The 21,687-nt window shown below is 40.9% G+C and overlaps 1 protein-coding gene across 4 annotated transcripts in view; it reads right to left on the bottom strand.

The window, feature by feature from the left end:
- Positions 1 to 1,022: 1,022 nt before the first annotated feature.
- LOC124002484 (activating transcription factor 7-interacting protein 1-like) overlaps positions 1,023 to 21,687 on the bottom strand; it is a 57,169-nt gene continuing 36,504 nt past the window's right edge. For 2 of the 4 annotated variants that reach the window (XM_046309903.1, XM_046309905.1), the window contains exons 2-14: positions 20,246 to 20,291; positions 18,759 to 19,304; positions 18,041 to 18,551; positions 17,579 to 17,766; positions 17,272 to 17,409; positions 16,997 to 17,068; positions 16,415 to 16,473; positions 14,091 to 14,149; positions 13,296 to 13,916; positions 11,455 to 11,553; positions 11,168 to 11,263; positions 7,095 to 7,168; positions 1,023 to 2,017 (exon numbers count right to left, since the gene is read on the bottom strand). In XM_046309903.1, the coding sequence (XP_046165859.1) occupies positions 1,535 to 2,017; positions 7,095 to 7,168; positions 11,168 to 11,263; positions 11,455 to 11,553; positions 13,296 to 13,916; positions 14,091 to 14,149; positions 16,415 to 16,473; positions 16,997 to 17,068; positions 17,272 to 17,409; positions 17,579 to 17,766; positions 18,041 to 18,551; positions 18,759 to 19,304; positions 20,246 to 20,263 (2,964 nt within the window). In that variant the 5' untranslated portion in view covers positions 20,264 to 20,291 and the 3' untranslated portion in view covers positions 1,023 to 1,534. Of the gene's footprint in view, positions 2,018 to 7,094; positions 7,169 to 11,167; positions 11,264 to 11,454; positions 11,554 to 13,295; positions 13,917 to 14,090; positions 14,150 to 16,414; positions 16,474 to 16,996; positions 17,069 to 17,271; positions 17,410 to 17,578; positions 17,767 to 18,040; positions 18,552 to 18,758; positions 19,305 to 19,396; positions 20,076 to 20,245; positions 20,292 to 21,687 lie in introns of those variants that run through there. The other 2 variants (XM_046309906.1, XM_046309907.1) reach the window with 2 other exon arrangements.

The following is a 21,687-nucleotide window of genomic DNA, read 5'->3' as shown; positions in this document are numbered from 1 at the left end:
TACATCTTTGGGGTGGTTGTCATGATAATGGCAGGTCATGTGCAAAAAAATAACACTTCAGATCAAAAGAATCTGAGCCTCCAGACAGAGGTTGCATATGGAGGATATGGTTTGTATCAGGATTGAGATGCACATATAGAGGTGGTATAAATTGGAAGTCAAAAGATCAGATTCCATGGCTGCGTTTACACAGGCAGACCAATTCTGATATTTTTTCCACTAATTGTTTTTTTTTTTAAACAGCTTTTTTGACCAGATCAGCTTTTTTTGCAAATAATTGACACAATTGGGCTGCCTGTGTAAACACATGCATGAAATCTGCCTTGTTTACACAGCACAACAAATTCTTATGTATGGGCATATCCAATTCATATCTGACCTTTTCCCAATTGTATAAACATCAGCAAAAACATGGAAGCTGTTCAGATTCTTACCACATTCGAATGTGATTCTCAATTCATATACAATTTCTATGGTGACAAGACAATCACCCAAAAATGTAAAGGAACCGTGGCAGTAAATGAGCATTGCGTCTGCAGGCTATTTCATTTATTTTAATTTCATTTAAGTCATTTAGCAGACGCTCTTATCCAGAGCGACTTACAAATTGGTGCATTCACCTTATGACATCCATTGGAACAGTCACTTTACAATAGTGCATCTAAATCTTAAAAGGGGGGGGGTGAGAGGGATTACTTATCCTATCCTAGGTATTCCTTAAAGAGGTGGGGTTTCAGGTGTCTCCGGAAGGTGGTGATTGACTCCGCTGTCCTGGCGTCGTGAGGGAGTTTGTTCCACCATTGGGGGGCCAGCGCAGCGAACAGTTTTGACTGGGCTGAGCGGGAGCTGTACTTCTTCAGTGGTAGGGAGGCGAGCAGGCCAGAGGTTCAGAGGCTATTTCAGAGGCTACATCAGTGAAAACGAGCAAGTATGATATGGGTCACATGTAAAACAGACAACAAGATTGGCTATGGGGACAGCTGTGTAAACTCAGGCTAACAAAATGAATCTCAACACTTGTAAACTTTCCAATAAAACGTTTTATTGAATTTGTCATTCCTATTAAGTCTGGGTACCAGACAATACATACAAAATTACTATCATCGTTCTAACATCATTTAAGTTCTAACACCGATTTTGCATTCCTGTGCAATTTCTGTGAACGTTAAAATGTATTTTCTTTCACTTATTTTTTAGAAAGCCAAAAAAAAAAAAAATGATAATAAAAACATCTGGACAAGGGTAACAGAAGTCAACATATAAATATCTGACCTGCCATGGGGAACAATTCACTTATGTACAATAGCTTAACTCACAAAGAATATACAACGATAGGCACAACGATAACCGTTGCCATATCCTTTCTCCAATCAGAGTAGTCTGGAGTCCAACAGTGTACATTTAGATGTTTTCTCATGGTGTGTGTTTGTGTACGTTCACAAGTGTTAACACTAAAGCAATCTCAGTCAGGGTCCTCCAGATCACCTTAAAAAAGAAGCTGTTACATGAAATGCCTTTTCCATTCCTGGTTGGCTCAGCTAGGAGTCGTCGCGCTGATGACGTCAGTGCACTGCGGCTCACAGAAAGTCCCGAAGCGCCCGTACACATCCCGGGCCCGGACAGCAAAGTAATACGTAGATCCAGAGACAAATTGGGTGAGAGTACAGGCCATGGGCAGTGGCAGTGCCTTCACCTCCCCAATCTTCTTCCAGTGCTGCCCCGCTACAGGGCCATTCCCGGCCGACCCAGCGTTGTCCTGGTGGTACGCGTACAGGTGGTAGCTTTCCACCCCTGCACAGGTCAGGTCAGTCTCTGCCACGCACCAGGACAGGACGATGCCATTCTGGTTTTGCACCCTGGCCAACTTCAGCTGGGGCTGCTGTGGAGGTGTGGTCTGGTTGGCCTCCATGGGTAGCCGGCCAGGAGGCAAGGGAGCCAAGGGTAACGGGGGCAGGGTGACAGGGGGGGGCTTGGTTGGAGTGGTATTGTTTCCCATGCGTGTTTTGGATGGGGAGTCCTGGGAGGGAAATGAGAGATGGAAATTAATTACGGCAAGAAATATGTAGAAAAACATATCACAAATGTATAGCTTTCAAAAAATAAAAATATATAGGTCATAAACTTAAGGTTTTCAAAGTAGGAAAAAAATCAAACAGCAATTACAATTCCCTATCCCTATTCCCTTATATTAGTTATATTCAAGGATAAAGTCAATAATGCATTTTTATTGTGATTCATATGAATGTACCCTAATAAAATGTAATTCAGTACAGCACTGTTTTTTTCCTCTTCATAAGTCACAAGGTTATATATCCATGCTTAGACTGGCAGAAATATAACTACCCAGAAAAAATGACATTCTTTAATTTTGAATACCACATATTTAATATGTCACAGGTACTCAACTCAAAAGGTTTTTCTACAAAACTTCCTGCCTTACACTGAAAAAAATGCTAAAATCTATGAAAATATTTTTCGCTTCATCCTTTGAGATTTGTTTTTGTCTGTCTGAGTCAACCAAAGCAAGTTATTGTATTTTAATAAAAACTGGTGTTATACTGTATGACAATATTTTGTTACCCTGAATGACATCACTACGGCTCACAAATATTGATTAAATGTGATACTTAAGCAACAACAATAATGATCCTATGAACTATTATTAGTAGCAGAAATAGTATTTTTCTTTTAGCTATTTTTTGTTGTTATAAAACTGTAAAAAAAACTGGATAAGATGTTTAAAATGTGCAGGCTAACTGAACATAAAATCTCTTCCATACTAGAGAGAGAGACAGAGAGAGAGAAATTACCCATACGCCACACACACAAAGACCATGGGTTTAACTACACAACATAGTTTAACTGACACGAGGTACAATTTAATTCACATAGGATTAAATCAGCATTGAACATTTCAAACAAAGCATTAATTAAAAAAACATTCCATAAACATTGGGCAAAAAACTGTAGTTTTGCTTAAAATCATCACGAAACAGTGGATATCTTTCTCAAAGTAATGTCATGACATTAAATCATGCATTTGAAAAAAAATGCATAAACAATTATTCCACCAACATCAAAACAAAACATTTCTGTATTCTGAACATCAGAATATTAACCAAATCCATTGTTTGAACATCAAATGGAACTCATATCAACGTTCTCAAACTGAACCCATAATTCAATAACATCTTTCAAACATGGATTTATTTTTAGATTGCTTGTGTATGTCGTTTTCTTGTGTAGGCCTAAGTAGTATTCTGTAGCCTAACTGGTGTGTAACTTGGAATTAGGACTAATAAAGCTCTGTAAACTTTTCCCAGTCAGAGTTGCAGAGTTTTGAATTCCTTCGTTTTGTAGTACACGGCTCTGGTTGGGAGACCACTGCTTGGACATCCGACTTGAAGTAATATGTGATGTCCTGAACTTGGGGCCACGCAAATTAATTATTTCTTTCAGCTGCTTGTTGCATGCAACTGATTTCCATCTACTCTCCTACAACCGTCAAAACTTGGCCAACAAATAGCTGGTAATCGTAATGGACTATTATGAACTTTCCTTTTAAGCCCTCTGGTGGTTTCACCATTGCAGGACACCTCCCGATGGTGGATCTTTCCAGGTTCCTTTGCAATGATCTGGTGGATTTTTAAGGTTTATTTGACAGCTGGCAACTCATTTGGAACTGCTTCATCAAAATCGTTTAATCTCATCCTCAGCAATCCAGAAGTACTTTACGCTTGACTGCATTTACTCCAGCATGGTGTAGAGCTCCTTTGGGCTCTGGAGGTCACCGCCCTTTTTGACAAACTCATCTGCACAACGTTTAACCGAACCACCAACCATACAATGATAACACTTTATAAAAGTTAAAAAGTTAAATCAACTCCCTCTCCCAAACATGTTTTGTTACCATTTCACTGCTAATGTTATTAATAATCACTTTACTATCATTTGAGCCTGCGGCAAACACTTTACATTGCATTAAGTTGCATTATTACATGATAGTTAAGTATTATGCATTGTTACACTGTAACTGGTAAATTTATATTCAATGCAGGTACACAAATGCAATTTAAAGATACCTACACAAAATAGATAGATAAAATGCCCATCAAACTACTTCAATTCAAACTTGTACAGCCTCAATTTTTCATAAAGTCCCCCGAATGTTAAGCAGCATTTAACTAATATAATTAATTATCCATATGTGTGTGTGTGTAATATTATATTAACTAATATAATTCATCAGTTATACCTTAACTGCAGTGCAATGAGACATTAACTATAGTGTAATAATGCAACTTAATGTTAAGTGTTACCCACCCAGCTTTATATCCTATTATATCCTATTCTGTTGCTGACAGTAGCATGAAGCCATGAAAACAATACCTTGCTTTTCTTCTGGCTAGTCTGTCCTCCCTAACAACTGGATCTGCGTTAATCTTTTGTCTGTGCCGTGCAGCCCTCTCCTTATTAGATAATGGCATCTACAGTATAAAGATAATGTTCCTTGAAATACCTTAAAATGCCATAAAATAGTTTACAATTATAATATTCAGTATTCATACAACAAGTAAATATGAATTGCATGATTACATTTTGTAAACTAGTGAAAACATGGGATAACAAAACTACTGTCATTCAGCCTAACAGGTGACATTGTGGTATAACATGAAACTTGTGTTGTGCCAAAGGACAAAAAAAGCGTGATACTGAAGGACGGATTTCATACATAAACCTATATGGGTCAAAGACGAGACGTGTAAATTTGGTGTCTGAAGGCCATTCATTAGATAAATATGTATAAATAAATATGTATAAATATAATATTAAAATCACTCAACTCTTACCCTTCTTTTGACCCAGAAATATTTGTGTTGCAATCTATTAAATTACGGGAGTTATTGAGCTCTAAAGTGTCAAAATGTCCTTCAGTGTAACTGTCCGAGTTAAAATTCTAATGACAAAAGTGATTTTAAAATGTAGAAATTAATCGTAAAAATATAAATGAACACCCATAGCATAATTCAAATCAAATCAGGTCACATACACATGGTTAGCAGATGTTAATGCGAGTGTAACAAAATGCTTGTGCTTCTAGTTCCATCAGTGCAGTAATATCTAACAAGTAATATAACAAATTCACAACAACTACCTTATACACACAAATGTAAAGGGATGGAATATGAATCTGGGCCAGCAGCCTTGCGAGGGTTAACACATTTAAATGTCTTACGTCGGCCATGGAGAAGGAGAGGGGGGCCCGCAGTCCTTGGTAGCAGGCTGAGTTGGTGGCACTGTATTATCCTCAAAGCAGGCAAAGGTGTTTAGCTTGTTTGGAAGCAAGACATTGGCGTCCGTGACGTGGCTGGTTTTCTTTTTGTAGTCTAATTGCCTGTAGACCCTGCTACATACGTCTAGTGTCTGGGACGTTGAACTGCGACTCCATTTTGTCCCTATACCGACATTTCGCTTGTTTAATTGCCTTGTGGAGGGAAAAAATAGACTGTTTATATTCGGCCATATTCCCGACCTCTTTCCATGGTTGAATGCGGTGGTTCGTGCTTTAAGTTTTGCCCGATTGCTGCCATCTATCCACGGTTTCTGGTTGGGGTAGGTTTTAATAGTCACAGTGCGTACAACATCTCCAATGCACTTCCTAATAAATTTGCTCACCGAGTCGGCGTATAAATCTGTTATTGTCTGAGGCTTCCCGGAACATTTTTTGTGTGGATTCCGATTGGTCAGACCAGCGTTGAATGGTTCTCGTCGCCCTATTTGAGATTATGCCTATTGGACGGTACGAGCAAGATGGAGTTATAGTTGGATTTGCCGAAGGGAGGACGGGGGAGGGCCTTGTATTCATCATGGTAGTTAGAGTAGTAGTGGTCCAGTGTTTTGCTCGAGCGGATACTACAGTCAATGTGCTGGTAGAATTTAGATAGCCTTGTTCTCAAATTAGCTTTGTTAAAATCCCCAGCTATATGGTTTCCAGTTTACATAGAGTCCAGTGAAGTTCTTTCAGGGCCTTCAGGGTATCTGCTTGGGAGGGGGATATACACGGCTGTGACTATAATCGAAGAGAATTCTCTTGGGAGAAAATGCAGTCGGCATTTGATTGTTGTTGTTCAGGTGAACAAAAGGACTTGAGTTACTGTATGTTGTTATTGTTACACCATGATTTGTTAATCATGAGGCATACATCCCCCGCCCTTCTTCTTACAAGAGAGATGTTTGTTTCTGTCGGCGTGATGCATGAAGAAACCTGGTGGCTGTATCGACTCTGACAACATATCCCGAGAGAGCCATGTTTCCGTGAAACAGAGAATGTTAAAATCTCCACATTGTTGTCTAGAGACTGGACATTGGCGACTAATATGCTCGGAAGTGGTGGGTGGTGTGCTCGCCTTCTAAGTCTAACCAGGAGGCCGCTCCGTCTACCTCTCCTGTAGTGACGATGTTGTTTTGAGTTGGCCTATGGGATTATATCCAATGGGTGGAGGTCCGAACAAAGGTTTTGCTTCGGGAAAGGCGTATTGCTGGTCGTCATGTTGGTAAATTGACGTCACTCTTATATCCAAGAGTTCGTCCCGGCTGTATGTAATAACACTTGAGATTTTTGAGCTAACAATGTAAGAAATAATACATAAAAAACAAAATTACTGCAGAGTAAATCTCTCTGAAATATTTGATGATTTCACCTATCACCCTCTAGTAACCTTTGTAACAAAAACACATGTCCTTCAGTACAACAGAAAATATACTTTTGTTCTTTTACAAACTCTATATTAAATATGAAACGTAAGGATAATGTTTAAAGGTCAAGGTCATTACTTTATATAGGTGGCCAAGGAGCTGCTTATTTGTATTTCATTGTGTTGTGTTTGTTTCATATTCATTAAAATGTTGAGAAATTAACACATTAAAATAATCTTATAGAAACTCAAATTAATCAAATAAAAATATGAACATGTGAAATATATATATATATATATATATATAAAAATATATGCCATTTAGCAGACGCTTTTATCCAAAGCGACTTACAGTCATGTGTGCATACATAGAAATAGATTCAGGGGTAACAAACTCACCAGAGGGGGGCGGTAGTGAACTGTCAGATGAGGACCACCAACTGACTGTTGAGGAGACGCTCTTGATGTTGTGCCTGTAAAGAGAGGACAATATGTCAAATTAGATAACATAATAAGCATCCCCTCCTCAAATCTGCGTTGATCACAAGATTCTTTGAGTAAAAAAACTATATGAAAACTTTTAATCAGAACCACTTTTACAGAGCAAATAGACAGAGCTGACTTGTAACACATTGAATAACAGGCATGGCTAGGCTAATAGATATCCTTGGAATTCTATTAAATTGTGTCAACTGACTGACCACAATCATAAAACATCCAGCAATTAAGATTAGAATCTAATGAGTGTTATAGTAATATCAGGGTGATATGGGGTCCATATATGAACATTAGAAAATGTTTAAACGTAAACATTTTGTCCAACTACGCATCTGCAATTTAAAATGGTCTACGTACATGCACGTGATAGAACGCTACATGTAGCTATTCCAATTAGATATCCTGGCACACTTAGCCATATGCTAACAAGACCAGCTGGCGTTTATTATTTACGGTCACAAATTCTGCCTCAGCCAATCAAAGATCTTAAACTTTACATGCCTTCAGAAAGTATGACCCCTTGACTTTTTCCACATTTTGCTGTATTACAAAAAATATATGAAAAATAAAACATTTCTTGATTAGAGTATTCAACCCCCTGAGTCAATACATGTTTACATTTTGTATTAATTTGTAAACGTACCAAAAAATTACACTGACATTATGGGGTCTTGTGTGTAGGCCAGTGAAGAAACATCTCAATTTAATACATTTTAAATTACGGCTGAAACACAACAATATGTGGAAAAAGTCAAGGAGTCTAACTAAACACTTTCTGAAGGCAACCGATGAGATTTCATAAAATAACTTTGCCAATAGAGAGATATTTTAAACCTCCAAATTCAAGGTTTACATTTGTTCGGCTTGGTCTGTAACAAGCATATCGTCAATGTAGGATGAAATCATCGTATCAACAAAAAAAATCAGATAGTGAAGAGAAAAAAAAAATCTATGTCAGTAAACAATTTCTATTTTACACAAAAAAAAAACTTTATAATGGAGTTACAAGTTTTGCAAACATTATATGTGGAGATAAGTGGTTCTTATCATTGAATAATTCAATACATGAGTATATATTTTTAAACCTGCATATTTGGTTAATTTTGCCTGCTAACATTAATTTCTTTTAACTATGGAAATTGTGTCACTTCTCTTGCGTTCTGTGCAAGCAGAGTCAGGGTATATGCAGCAGTTTGGGCCGCCTGGCTCGTTGCGAACTGTGTGAAGACCATATCTTCCTAACAAAGACCATAACTAATTTGCCAGAATGTTACATAATTATGACATAACATTGAAGGTTGTGCAATGTAACAGCAATATTTAGTCTAATGGATGCCACTCATTAGATAATATATGGAACAGTTCCGTATTTCACTGAGAGAATAAACATTTTGTTTTCGAAATTATAGTTTCCGGATTTGACCATAGTATTGACCTAAGGCTCGTATTTCTGTGTGTTATTATATCATAATTAAGTCTATGATTTGATAGGGCAGTCTGACTGAGCGGTGGAAGGCAGCAGCAGGCTCGTAAGCATTCATTCAAACAGCACTTTCTTGCATTTGCCAGCAGACTTCAAGTCTATCAACTCCCAAGATTAGGCTGGAAATAAAGTACCTATTAGAACATCCAATAGTCAAGGGTATATGAAATACAAATGGTATAGAGAGAAATAGTCCTATAATAACTACAACCTAAAACTTCTTACCTGGGAATATTGAAGACTCATGTTAAAAGGAACCACCAGCTTTCATATGTGCTCATGTTCTGAGCAAGGAACTTAAACATGAGCTTTTTTACATGGCACATATTTCACTTTTACTTTCTTCTCCAACACTTTGTTTTTGTATTATTTAAACCAAAATAAACATGTTTCATTATTTATTTGAGACTAAATCTATTTTATTGATGTATTATATTAAGTTAAAATAAGTGTTCATTCAGTATTGTTGTAATTGTCATCATTACAAATATATATATAAAAATCGTCCGATTAATCGTTATAGGCGTTTTTTTGTCCTCCAATAAATCAGTATTGGTATTGAAAAATCATAATCGGTAGACCTACAGTCTCCAGCTTCAGTGATTTTTGCGGTTAGTTCCGGTCATTGGCAGCAAAGAACTGGAAGTAAAGACAGCCAAAGGAGGAATTGGCTTTGGGGGTGACCAGTGAGATATACCTGCTGGGGCGCGTGCTACGGGTGGGTGCTGCTATGGTGACCAGTGAGCTGAGATAAGGCAGGGCTTTACCTAGCAGAGACTTGTAGGTGACCTGGAGCCAGTGAGTTTGGCATCGAGTATGAAGCCAGGGCCAGCCAATGAGAGCGTACAGGTCGCAATGGTGGGTGGTGTATGGGGCTTTGGTGACAAAACGGATGGCACTGTGATAGACTGCATACAATTTGTTGAACGTGTTGGAGGCTATTTTGTAAATGACATCGCCGAAGTCGAGGATCGGTAGGATGGTCAGTTTTACGAGGGTATGTTAGGCAGCATAAGTGAAGGATGCTTTGTTGCGAAATAGGAAGCCGATTCTAGATTTATTTTTGGATTGAAGATGCTTGATGTGAGTCTGGAAGGAGAGTTTATAGTCTAACCAGACACCTATGTATTTTGTAGTTGTCCATATATTCTAAGTCAGAACCGTCCAGAGTAGTGATGCTGGACGGGCGGGCAGCGATCGGTTGAAGAGTATGCATTTAGTTTTACTTGCATTTAAGAGCAGTTTGAGGCAACGGAAGGAGAGTTGTATGGCATCAAAGCTCGTCTGGAGGTTAGTTAACAGTGTCCAAAGAAGGGCCAGAAGATACATAATTGTATCGTCTGCGTAGAAGTGGATCAGAGAATCACAAGCAGCAAGAGCGACATCATTGATGTATACAAAGAAGAGTGTCGGCCCGAGAATTGAGCCCTGTGGCACCCCTATAGACTGCCAGAGGTCCGGATAACAGGACCTCCGATTTGACACACTGCACAGAGACGTAGTTGGTAAACAAGGCGAGGCAGTAATTTGAGAAACCAAGGCTGTTTAGTCTGACAATAAGAATGTGGTGACGGCAGCGAGCTGACAAGGTACAAATCTGTCGTTCTGCCCCTGAACAGGCAGTTAACCCACTGTTCCCAGGCCGTTATTGAAAATAAGAATATGTTCTTAACTGACTTGCCTGGTTAAATAAAGGTAAAATTTAAAAAAATTAATTGACAGAGTTGAAAGCCTTGGCCAGGTCGATGAATATGGCTGCACAGTAATGTCTCTTATCGATGGCGGTTATGATATTGTTTAGGACCTTGAGCATGGCTGAGGTGCACCCATGACCAGCTCTGAAACCAGATTGCATAGCGGAGAAGGTACGGTGGGATTTGATATGGTCGATAATCTGTTTGTTAACTTAGCTTTCGAAGACATTAGAAAGGCAGGGTATGATAGATATAGGTCTGTAGCAGTTTGGGTCTAGAGTGTCTCCGCCTTTGAAGAGGGGGATGATTGCGGCAGCTTTCCAATCTTTGGGAATCTCAGACGATACGAAAGAGAGGTTGAAAAGGCTAGTAATAGGGGTTGCAACAATTTCGGCAGATCATTTTAGAAAGAGAGGGTCCAGATTGTCTAGCCCGGCTGATTTGTAGGGGTCCAAAATTGTGTAGCTCTTTCAGAACATCAGCTATCTGGATTTGAGTGAAGGAGGAATCGGGGAGGTTTGGGCGGGCAGTTGACCGGGGTAGGTGGAAAGCATGGCCAGCCGTAGAAAAATACTTATTGAAATGCTCAATTATAGTGGATTTATCAGTGGTGACAATGTTTCCTAGCCTCAGTGCAGTGGTCAATTGGGAGGAGGTGCTCTTATTCTCCATGGACTTTAGTGTCCCAGAACTTTTTTGAGTTTGTGCTACAGGATGCAAATTTCTGCTAGACTTAGCTTTCCTAACTGCCTGTGTATATTGTCAATATCAATGATTATGTAACGTGCAGGCCTCACCACTAGGAGTGCTGATCAGCGGAGGAGGTCCAGTAGATCGCTGGGTAACTGAAGAGGACGATACCGCAGTCGTAATGGCCTTTCTCACACCAGTCACTGCAGAATTAAAGAGAAGGATTAAAGAATAGAGGACAGAAGAGGGAATTCAATAAATATTTATTTATCCAGAATCGTTCACATCATTAGCAACAATAGTCACTATTTTAGAGGACATAAATCAATCATTTAGTGGACCTCTCTGGAGTTGAGAGGGAGGAATTTGGAGATGTTTTGGGATTCATTCTCACCTAGCACATCATCATCCTCCTCCTCCTCAGTGAGGTCTATGAAGGAGCCTTTGGTTCGAGCCCCCGTTTTGGTTGGAGTAGAGCTTGTTGCTTGGTTATCTGAAAGGGATGTAACAGACATAGGAAAGAAAACAGTTAGATAATATTCTGTTTTACAACAGGTTTTTGGATTTTGCTGCAACACATCGTGAGTGGATGTGCTTTGAGCACTTTGAAAGTCGGAAGTTTACATACACTTAGGTTGGAGTCATTAAACCTAGTTTTTCAACAACTCCACAAATTTAGTTTTTTTGTCAAATCAGTTAGGACATCTATTTTGTGAATGACAAGTCATTTTTCAAACGATTGTTTACAGACAGATTATTTCACATATAATTCACACCTCCAGTGGGTCAGAAGTGTGCATACAGTAACTTGACTGTGCCTTTAAACAGCTTGGAAAATTCCAGAAAATAATGTCATGACTTTAGAAGTTTCTGATAAGCTAATTGACATCAATTGAGTCAATTGGAGGTGTACCTGTGGATGTATTTGAAGGACTACCTTCAAACTCAGTGCCTCTTTGCTTGACATCATGGGAAAATCAAAAGAAATCAGAAAAGAAATGTAGACCTCCACAAGTCTGGTTCATCCTTGGGAGCAATTTCCAAATGCCTGAAGGTACCATGTTCATCTGTACAAACAATAGTACGCAAGTATAAACACCATGGGACCACGCAGCCATCATACCGCTCAGGAAGGAGACGCGTTCTGTCTCCTAGAGATGAACGTACTTAGGTGCGAAAAGTGCAAATCAATCCCAGAACAACAGCAAAGAACCCTGTGAAGATGCTGGAGGAAACAGATACAAAAGTATCTATAACCACAGTAAAACGAGTCCTATATCGACATAACCTGAAAGGCCGCTCAGCAAGAAAGAAGCCACTGCTCCAAAACCACTATAAAAAGCCAGATAACGGTTTGCAACTGCACATGGGGACAAATATTGTACTTTTTGGAGAAATGTCCTCTGGTCTGATAAAACAAAAATAGAACTGTTTGGCCATAATGACCACCGTTATGTTTGGAGGAAAAGGGGGAGGCTTGCAAGTTGAAGAACACCGTCCAAACCGTGAAACACGGGAGTAGCAGCATCCTGTTGCGGGGGTGCTTTGCTGCAGGAGGGACTGGTGTACTTCACAAAATAAATAGGCATAATGAGGAAGGAAAACAATGTGGATATATTGAAGCAACATCTCAAGACATCAGCCAGGAAGTTAAAGCTTGGTCGCAAATGGGTCTTCCAAATGGCTTAAATGACCCCAAGCAAACTTCCAAAGGTGTGGCAAAATGGCTTAAGGACAACAAAGTCAAACTATTGGGGTGGCCATCAAAAAGCCCTGACCTCAATCCTATAGAAAATTTGTGGGCAGAACTGAAAAAGTGTGTGCGAGCAAGGAGGCCTACAAACCTGACTCAGTTACACCAGTTCTATCAGGAGGAATGGGCCAAAATTCCCCCAATTTATTGTCGGAAGCTTGTGAAAGGCTACCCGAAACGGTTGACCCAAGTAAAACAATTTAAAAGCAATGCTACCAAATACTTTTTGACCCACTGGGAATGTGATGAAATAAATAAATGCTGAAATAAATCATTATCTCTACTATTATTCTGACATTGCACATTCATAAAATAAAGTGGTGATCCCAACTGACCTAAGACAGGGAATTTTTACTAGGATTAAATGTCAGAAATTGTGAAAAACTGAGTTTAAATGTATTTGGCTAAAGTGTATGTAAACTTCCGACTATATATATATAAATGCAATTATTATTCTTGTCCACATACAGTAGAAAACCCACCTGTCTTTGACGTCATAGCTGTCCCCGAAGGAGGTCCTGGAGCTGCCGAGCCCGTAGCAGCTGGACCAGAGGACGCCTGAACAGGCACCCTGGCTGTGGTCACTGACATCCCAGCACTGGGCGTACTGATCCCCCCAGTGCCCCCCTGGTACACAGCCCGAGCCAGGGTCATCTGAGCTGGGGACATGGCTGGGGAGAGCTGGGTGGTGGAGGAGATGGGCTGCAAGGCCATGGTGGAGGTGGTGGGGCCGGCCACGGTGGAGGTGGTGGGGCCGGCCTTGAGGATATAGGTAGTGGTGGGAGTAGTGGTCTTGGCTTTGTTGAGCGAGTTGGCTGCGGCGAAGGAGGACACAGGAATGTTGACCAGGGTTCCTGCCCCGCCGTTGGCCATGGCAGAGAGAGGAAGCTGGATGAGGAGCGGCTGGCCATTCTGGCCCATCACGTTGGAGCCCGAGGTGGTCTTGAGGAGCAGGGTGCCGGTGGGGCCGCTCTGGGAGGTGACGGTGCACAGGGAGGCAGAGCTAGAGGAGGTGGGGATCAGCTGCAGAATGGAGCCCTGTGTTACCATGGCAGTGGCCGTAGTGGTAGTGGGGACAGGTTTGGCCTGCTTCACCGGAGAAACTGGAAAGACAACAGGAGAGAGGAAAGGAATGGTGAGTTTATTCGTGAATGGCCAGAACACACCATCAGTTGGTGTTGTTCTTTAACTTGATCTCAGGGTCGTTCAATCCCCATGATAAGTGAAACATCCTATTGACAGGTAAGGGAGAAGGTGAAGAAGAAGGGAGAACTTACCTGTATGGTTGGTAGAGACTGGGCTGGTCATGGGCTGCTTTACGACAGCTGCTACTGGCCTGTTGGAAAAGACGTGTGTTTGCATTGAGTTTAATATATATTTTTAAAGGTAATTGAAAGAGATGTGATTTGCATTCAGTTGGCTTGTTTAAATATAGGTCAGAGATCATATTGAGACAGACCAGAGAAAAAGTCTTCCTGTAATTTGGCGACCTCTTTGCCACACTTTACTTTGTTTACTATTATTCTGTCTTCTGGCTCGGTCTTCTTACGTTTCCCCCCTGTGTTTTTAACATTGACTTAACTGATTTCTTTTCATTTAAATTGAGTGTTTGTTATGTGTATTCTGTTGTTTCTTCTTCTTTGCATTGAATTTGATGAATTCAACCCCCCCAAAATCTACACATATAACAAAAAAGGGGGTAAAAAGTGTTGATTCCTTTAGCACTTGTTTAGTGTATAGGTATCATTCTTGAGTTGTTTGTGGTATTCTGTCATGAAAATCATGAAGTGTTTGCAGGTCGTTTAACATTTTTGGTACTGTACATTAAATAAAACATTTTGGTATACATTTGTGTTGTAATGATATATAACATGTTTTTTAAAATATTGTAATCCAGACCTTTATTTAGTTCAGTACATTAGGAACTGGGAATATCATGAACAAATAAAATGTTTCATGGGGGCTAGAATGAAATTATATTACTGTTAATGTTGGTAAAATAAAAATAAAAGTGACGATTGCAACTATCACAAAACTATGTCGTTTCCATAATTCCATACAAAACATAAAAGTGCAACACGACTACTGTGGAAAATGGCACCTTCCCAATAGAACATGTTAAGTCAAATTATAGTCTGATTCAAAGAAGAACTGTAGTCTCTTCACTCTCAGGATCTCATTGATTGAGTCCCTGATCTTTTTCCAGTCTCTGGCATACAGTTTGTTGAACCTTTGTTCCAAATATTTCTTCATGGTTTCGCGCAGGTTAACAGGCAGCGCGTCTTTGCCCAACGTTCCGACGTAGTTCACCTTGGTGACCCACTTCACATAGTTCTCGTACGAGACCAGGTTCCGGAACAGGAATACTGCGTAACGATCGGATCTGGCCTTCCTTGCAGCATTCTTAGAACGCAGGTAAAGCTGTCTCTCCTTGTCCGTGGAGATGGGACGCAGCATTATGTCTGAACGAACCCTAGTTCCTCCACTCGGTTGCTGTGGTGACTGCTGCTGTGACCCATCTCTTCTAGCAGGCTGGTGTCTTAGGTTGAATGAAGGATTCTCAAATTCCTCTTCCTCAGATATCTCTTCATACTCTTCTTCGGATTCTTCATCCTCCGTCACTTCCTTCTTAATCCAACCAATAGAGGTCGCCAGGTCCCCTCTCTGCCATGCCCCCTCTTCAGACTGCAGCTCCAGCTTTGGATGCATTCGGAGCACGCTGTTGAGAGGAGAGGTGCAGTTGGATCGGGTGCTGTGAACACTGTCTGCACAGGTTTTAAAAGCTTGTTTTCTTAAGCTTTGGCGCATTGTATAACGTCACAAGACTCAGGACCTGGAACCATGGTGGTGTGCAAAAGAAAAAAGACGCAAAAACCCGAACCGCTGTTTGTTTGTTTAATCCAAAAAAAAATGATGATTGATTTCATGTGGGGATTTTGGTTTGAAAATGCCTGACGGGTAGGCACTAAGCGATCAAAAGAGAAGTCAGTCTTGTACATCAGAGAATACCCTCGAAAGGTATCATCTTTGTTTCCCGTTATTATGGTTTTTAGCGGATGTTGTTGCTTTTTAATCCAATCTCCCCGAGAATTTAATCCAGCCTCAGTATTATTGACAACGATCCTGTGCAGAGTCACCACACATTCAATCACACGTTGTGATTGACTCCACGTGTGGCATTCATTGGCTTCAGGCCGGTATTGTCACGTTGATACAAAGGCACAATGATAGCTAGTATAGCCCCATGCAATGACTAACACACAGCTTTCCTTCTGCATGATTTGAATTACAAATACAGAAAATACATTTTTATGCTGGAAAATACAAGCAATGGGAATGTGCTGTCACAAGAGATGGAAAAAAAGGAAACTATGGAATATGTGAAAGCTTTGGAATTGTCATCCATGATTGCCAATGGTGATTAACACAAGACTGCAAACAAACGAAAATAATGATTGAATCCAACATCTTCATAAGACTAGAGGCAATGCAATCCCCTGTTTACTGTTCACCTGTGATTCACAGGAGGAAATACATACAGATGACTAAAAGCTTTTCTAAATGAGGAAGTAGTACATTGGCAGTAGGACCGAACTCTTACCGTTGTGTCGGAATGGTGTTTGTAGCAGGTGCAGTCTTGGCAACAGGGGACGTTAGCGCCTGCGAACACACGCCATGGTGACACCTTTAGCTAACACCCTCAGCAATTTTTATTTAATTGTCTATTTGATGTTAAATGTGCAATATGCAGAATTCGTTCAGCCATTTCCTGGTTGCTAAAATTCTAATTGTTCACCTAATTTTAGTGTATGTGACAAAACAAGCAAGTATAGTGTAGAGAATCATTGTACCAATTAAACCACTGTGAAAAATATTTTCCATAACCAAAAATATAGTATTTTCAGCTGTTTGAAGCTGGTGTATAAAACCGAAAGCAAAAGCCGAAAGCAAAAGACGCTAAACAAATATTTAGAACGGGAAGCATAGAAAAACAGAACTACCGCTTCTTAGACTTGTTTTCAATGAGAATGACAGATCTCTATAACTCACAATTCTATGTGAATTTGGTCGGGTCACACAAAAAGTTACATATTGCAGCTCTAACTAATATCGATGTCTAGTAGATGAATTACAAAAATATATTTGAGACACCGGGGTCCCATAAATTAACAACATTTCTTACCTCCTGTTTTCTTTTGTTCTCCGAGGCCTGGTTGGCTTCTCCGAATTTCTTCGTTAATCTGGCAATCTTGGCCTGAAAAAGGGTAAGAAACAGTGAGAACCTGTGAGACTTTCCATTTGTAAGGATTTTAATTAGCATTGCTGAATTTTGTGACTATTGAAAACTATGACTATTGCTGACTACAACCATTGGCGACTATTTCTGACTGTTGTGACTATTGTCAAATAGACTTGTAACATACCCGTTACTAGTAGTTTAACAAGTAGCTAGCTTACCTGTAGTGTGTTAAGGGTGCTCTGGTGTTTTGTGGCACAATCAATCTTTTCTACCCGGTCTTTTAGCTCCTGTAAACCTTGGTCGAAGACAGTGAGCTGCAGCGCCCTCAACCGCTCCTCAACCATTTTCTGCAGAACCTGAGAAGAAGAGAAACGTAGGATGAGTTCAAGATGCAATTTAGGGCTAGATAGTGTGGGGCAATATTGTTTGAGAGTTACTTTATACCTGACTGGGAGTAAAGTCTTAAAACTGTGGGTAAAATGCTAATACGTGAGAACAGGTATCATCAATTCATGCCAGACCAACCTTTTCAAGTTTTAGGCGACTGCCACCTTTCGCAGTGATTTTCAACTCGAGCTGAGCTTCCAACTCCACGCCCTGCACCTTCTGCCTCTTCCCGTCTCTTTCAACCTTCCCTCCATCTTTCTCGTCACCTTCCAACAGGGGACGCTTCTGTCCAGAAGCGGAGCTCTTTTCCTCCTTCACCTTCAACCCTGTTGAGACAAAGTGTTCTGGTTTAGTTTAATCAGATTATTTTGGTTAATGGTCATGTGATAATTTCCTGTGCAGTATGCTTGTGTGTATGTTATTTATTTTAGATTTTTTTCCTGTGTTGTTTTATTTGGAAAATACAAGTATTCCCAGATTATATATTTTGTTAAAATCCCAAAAAGGTTGAAAATGAAACATAGCTGGCATAGTAGTGCCTACTACTATCAGTCAACTCACGATGATTTTTCAGATCTTGCAGATTCTATCATTTCATACCTTTGTCACTTGTGGATGTAGAGGTGGAGGAGGCAAGAGATGAGGTAGAACACCCGGCAACATTCTGTTTCTCCTTTTTCACCTCCTTTTTCACAGAAACTACCTCCATCTTTTCCTCCTTCATTACTCCTTCCTTCTCTTTCTGACTATCGTCTTTCTTCTTCTCTCCCTTCTTTACCACCTCTTCTTTGATGTCCTGATCCGGCTCAGGGGCAGCAGAGGGGGAGGGGGTGGGGACAGGGGAGGCCATGGTAGCGGCCTTGGGGGAGGAAGGTCTCTCTTCCGTGGAAGTGGAGGTCTCAGAGGCCTTGGTCTCTGCGTGGACCTTGTCCGTATCCGTTTCCGTTTCCGTTTCCATGGCCACGGTGTCTTCTTTCTGCTCTGTCCTCTTTTCCTTCCCAGACTCTTTGTCAGACGTGGCGAGCGAGACGGGAGAGAACGGAGAGTGCAGAGGATACTGATCCATAGGGGCTTGGTCCTCATGGCTCTTTCCAGTTGTAGTGCAGGCCTCCTGGAGAAGAGAACATCCAGGTAAGTTTGTATTTTAGCCGCCAAACTCAACAAACACATGGAGAAAAAAAAGAAATCCTACTCGCGGTGCTTGGACCCCTAACAAAGCCAACTTCAACACTTTCCAACTATAACCCCCATTTTCCTTAACTTCCAATGTTTCCCATTTATCCATATTTCAGCTCCTCTCACTCGTTCTCATACAAACCTCTTTCTCCATCTCAGGTGATTTCTCTTCTTTCTCGTCCGTCTTTGCCACCTCCATCTCTGTATCCTTTCCTTCCTTGTCCTTATTGGAAGGGGACGTGGAACACTCCTTTTTCTTTTCCTCTTCCTCCATCTTTTTCAGCACGTCGTTAAGGTTGTGGAATGGCGATGAGGGGGAGGGAGTGGCATCTTCCTTGGCTTTGGGGCTTTGGGAGGTTGGTGGGGAGGGAGACAACGATAGGGACAGAGCAAGGGGAGGGGATGGAGAGGTCAGGGAGGTAGGGGGGACTGGGGTTGTGGAACGAGACGTCACCGCAACGTCGTTTTGCTCTCCGTCTGCCCCCCTCTGTGCATCCTCTGTGTGCGTACCGTTCGTCAGTGGGCTACGGGGAGGGGGAGAGCTGGAATTGGAATTGGACAGGGGCGGGACGGGGGACGACAATGTGCTGTGGAGAGACTCCAGTTGCTGGCGGTCGCTTATCTTCATGGTTTTCCTGGCTCGGAATATCTTCTTCTTCTCTTCTGCCACAGCAACTTCCATTTTAACCTGAGGAGTGACAAGGAGGGATGGGGATGTTAGTTGGAACGGGTCACGAAAGAATCCTCCTCGGGAATGTTAACAGCACCTGCGCCACCCACCTAGCTTCTACCCACTACAATGGGTACAGGTGAGCTATCTTTAAGGCCAAACCGATGCAGTGTTCTGGGACACCACTAGGGGTCACTGTAGAACCCTGTTGGTATGTTTTTCCCCCTCTTTGTTCTATTCTAGAAGGTTCTTTTTCCCTGTGAGCTCAGCATACAGAACCATTCTATACAAGAGTCAATTTCAGCAGAAAGAGTGACTCAGCAGAAGTCTATCAAAATGGTCTGAAGTCCAGCTTCCTCTCCACTGAAGTTTAGTCCCGCATGTTCGCTCACAACTTTTTATCCTCAGGATTGCAAACTTGAGATGCCATGTGGTCCAGGGGTGATGAACACACTAACATGACAGAAGACTATACTTTTCACTGTAAGAACACTCTCCCTCTCTTCAATTGGCTGACAAGCTTTTGCGTTGTCAATTCCAACACAGCCGGTCCAGTCTGCATGGATATGACATTATCCCAGAGGATGGCAGCAACATTACTTGCTTTTGTCCCTCCCCTTCGCTCTTATTGGTCCTTTTCCTCAGCCAATCAGGGCCCCTAGATACAGGCTCCGTTGGCAACAGGGAGGAAGGGTTATGCAAGGACTGCATGATTTACCTTATACAGTTCCAATTGTCGAACGCATTCCAGCGTCGGCGCTAGGTTCCAATTTGTGCTTATGGAGTTTATATTTCGCTGACAGTCATTTTCTCATAGTTACAGTGACATTGACACAATCTTTAAGAACAATAGGCCAATATACAAAATATGACATTCATATGGATTTTTGTATTTAGTCAAATGTGACCTAGGGGTGTCAGTGGTCCTATATTATATTAGATTTAAAATAATATCTCACCTGGAGGTTTCCAATCATGAATTTGACACCAAAAGGATCCAATAACCTAGAGGGGGAGGGGGAAAATGTATTTATTATTAATTCAATGTAACGACTTAAAGCACATTTCAGCAACATATAGAGCCTTTCATTAATAAGTACATCATAAAAAAAAAAAGTTGCAGACATGTTTTACTAGTCAAGAGATGGTGGCCGTAATAATTAATAATACAACAGGCTGCAGGTGTTGCAAAGCTCCTGACAGTTTGACGTTTTACAAGTAGGATATTTCACAATGGCCAAAAACCAGCCAAAAAAGGGTAGGCTAGTCTTCACGAATGAGATTTACTATCATTACTTAGGCTTCTGTGCTTCAAGATACATCTTGAAATGTCCAGATCATTTTTTTCACAATTTTCTAGAACAACCACCAAAACACACAGACAAACTTGCACAACAGGCTTCACACAGAGGATGACGACAAAATGAAACATTGAAAGTACATTTTCGGCACAGAACTGATCAGTTTGTGCAGAAGGCTCCATAGGATCAATACAGAGATAAAACATAAAAATAATGAATTCCAAGCTAAAGGCACAGACAAACTAGTGTGAATAATGGAAGATGTTTAGCCATCTGCCTCGTCTGAACACTCCAAATATGAGCAGAAACAGACAGCAGTCAGAGAAACTGTAAAATATTATAAAAACGATGTAAAAAATATAAAAACTGACTAATACTATACAAAAATATTCAAACTATTTGGTCATAGTAATCTAGACATAGAGCAATAGGCCTTTAGCCTAGTTACGATACACCATTCTAGTTGACGTAGTGAAACCGTTACCTAGCATTGCTGTCTAATCCCTAGAGACATTTTACTTTCCATAGGGACAGGTTACGCACGTCACTGAATGACATTACCACTCATCAAAATGCAGTGGTTTCCAAATAACAAACATCTGCGAAACAACAAAATAACCATGATATTGTTGAGGTGAGGAGTAGGTTATTTTTTCTAAATGTTTCTCAGAAATTGGCAGATACTGCTATCCGAACCAATTGATTTTCACCCAGCATATTAAATTGAGCTAGGTCATCAGGTGCTTTAGTTTGGCCCTGTAAACTCAATAAATTCCAGGCCCAAGAAACTGCATTATTGTATCAGTTCCAGGTACAACAGTCTACTGCATTGTTGCTGCATTGCTGCCTAGATAGACTGCAGTAGACTGCTTACAGCTATATAAATAGGCCACGTTGCTGGTGGCCCCACCCCATGTGCCTTTGACTTCAATGTGTAGCCTGGTATCACATGACAAACAGTCACAGAAATTTTACAACTTCCGTTAAGCAACCTACACACAGAGAGCACGTCCTTTACACAGACTGTGCAAACTAAGTTACAGCTCTAGGCAGACAGAGCTGCAGGCTACGCTAGCCTACATACCAATGACACTCTGTTA

The sequence above is a fragment of the Oncorhynchus gorbuscha genome, linkage group LG18 (genome assembly GCF_021184085.1).
Source record: "Oncorhynchus gorbuscha isolate QuinsamMale2020 ecotype Even-year linkage group LG18, OgorEven_v1.0, whole genome shotgun sequence".
Lineage (NCBI taxonomy): Eukaryota > Metazoa > Chordata > Actinopteri > Salmoniformes > Salmonidae > Oncorhynchus > Oncorhynchus gorbuscha.
The sequence above is the reverse complement of the archived record's forward strand: the minus strand, read 5'-3'. Positions and strand labels throughout refer to the sequence as shown.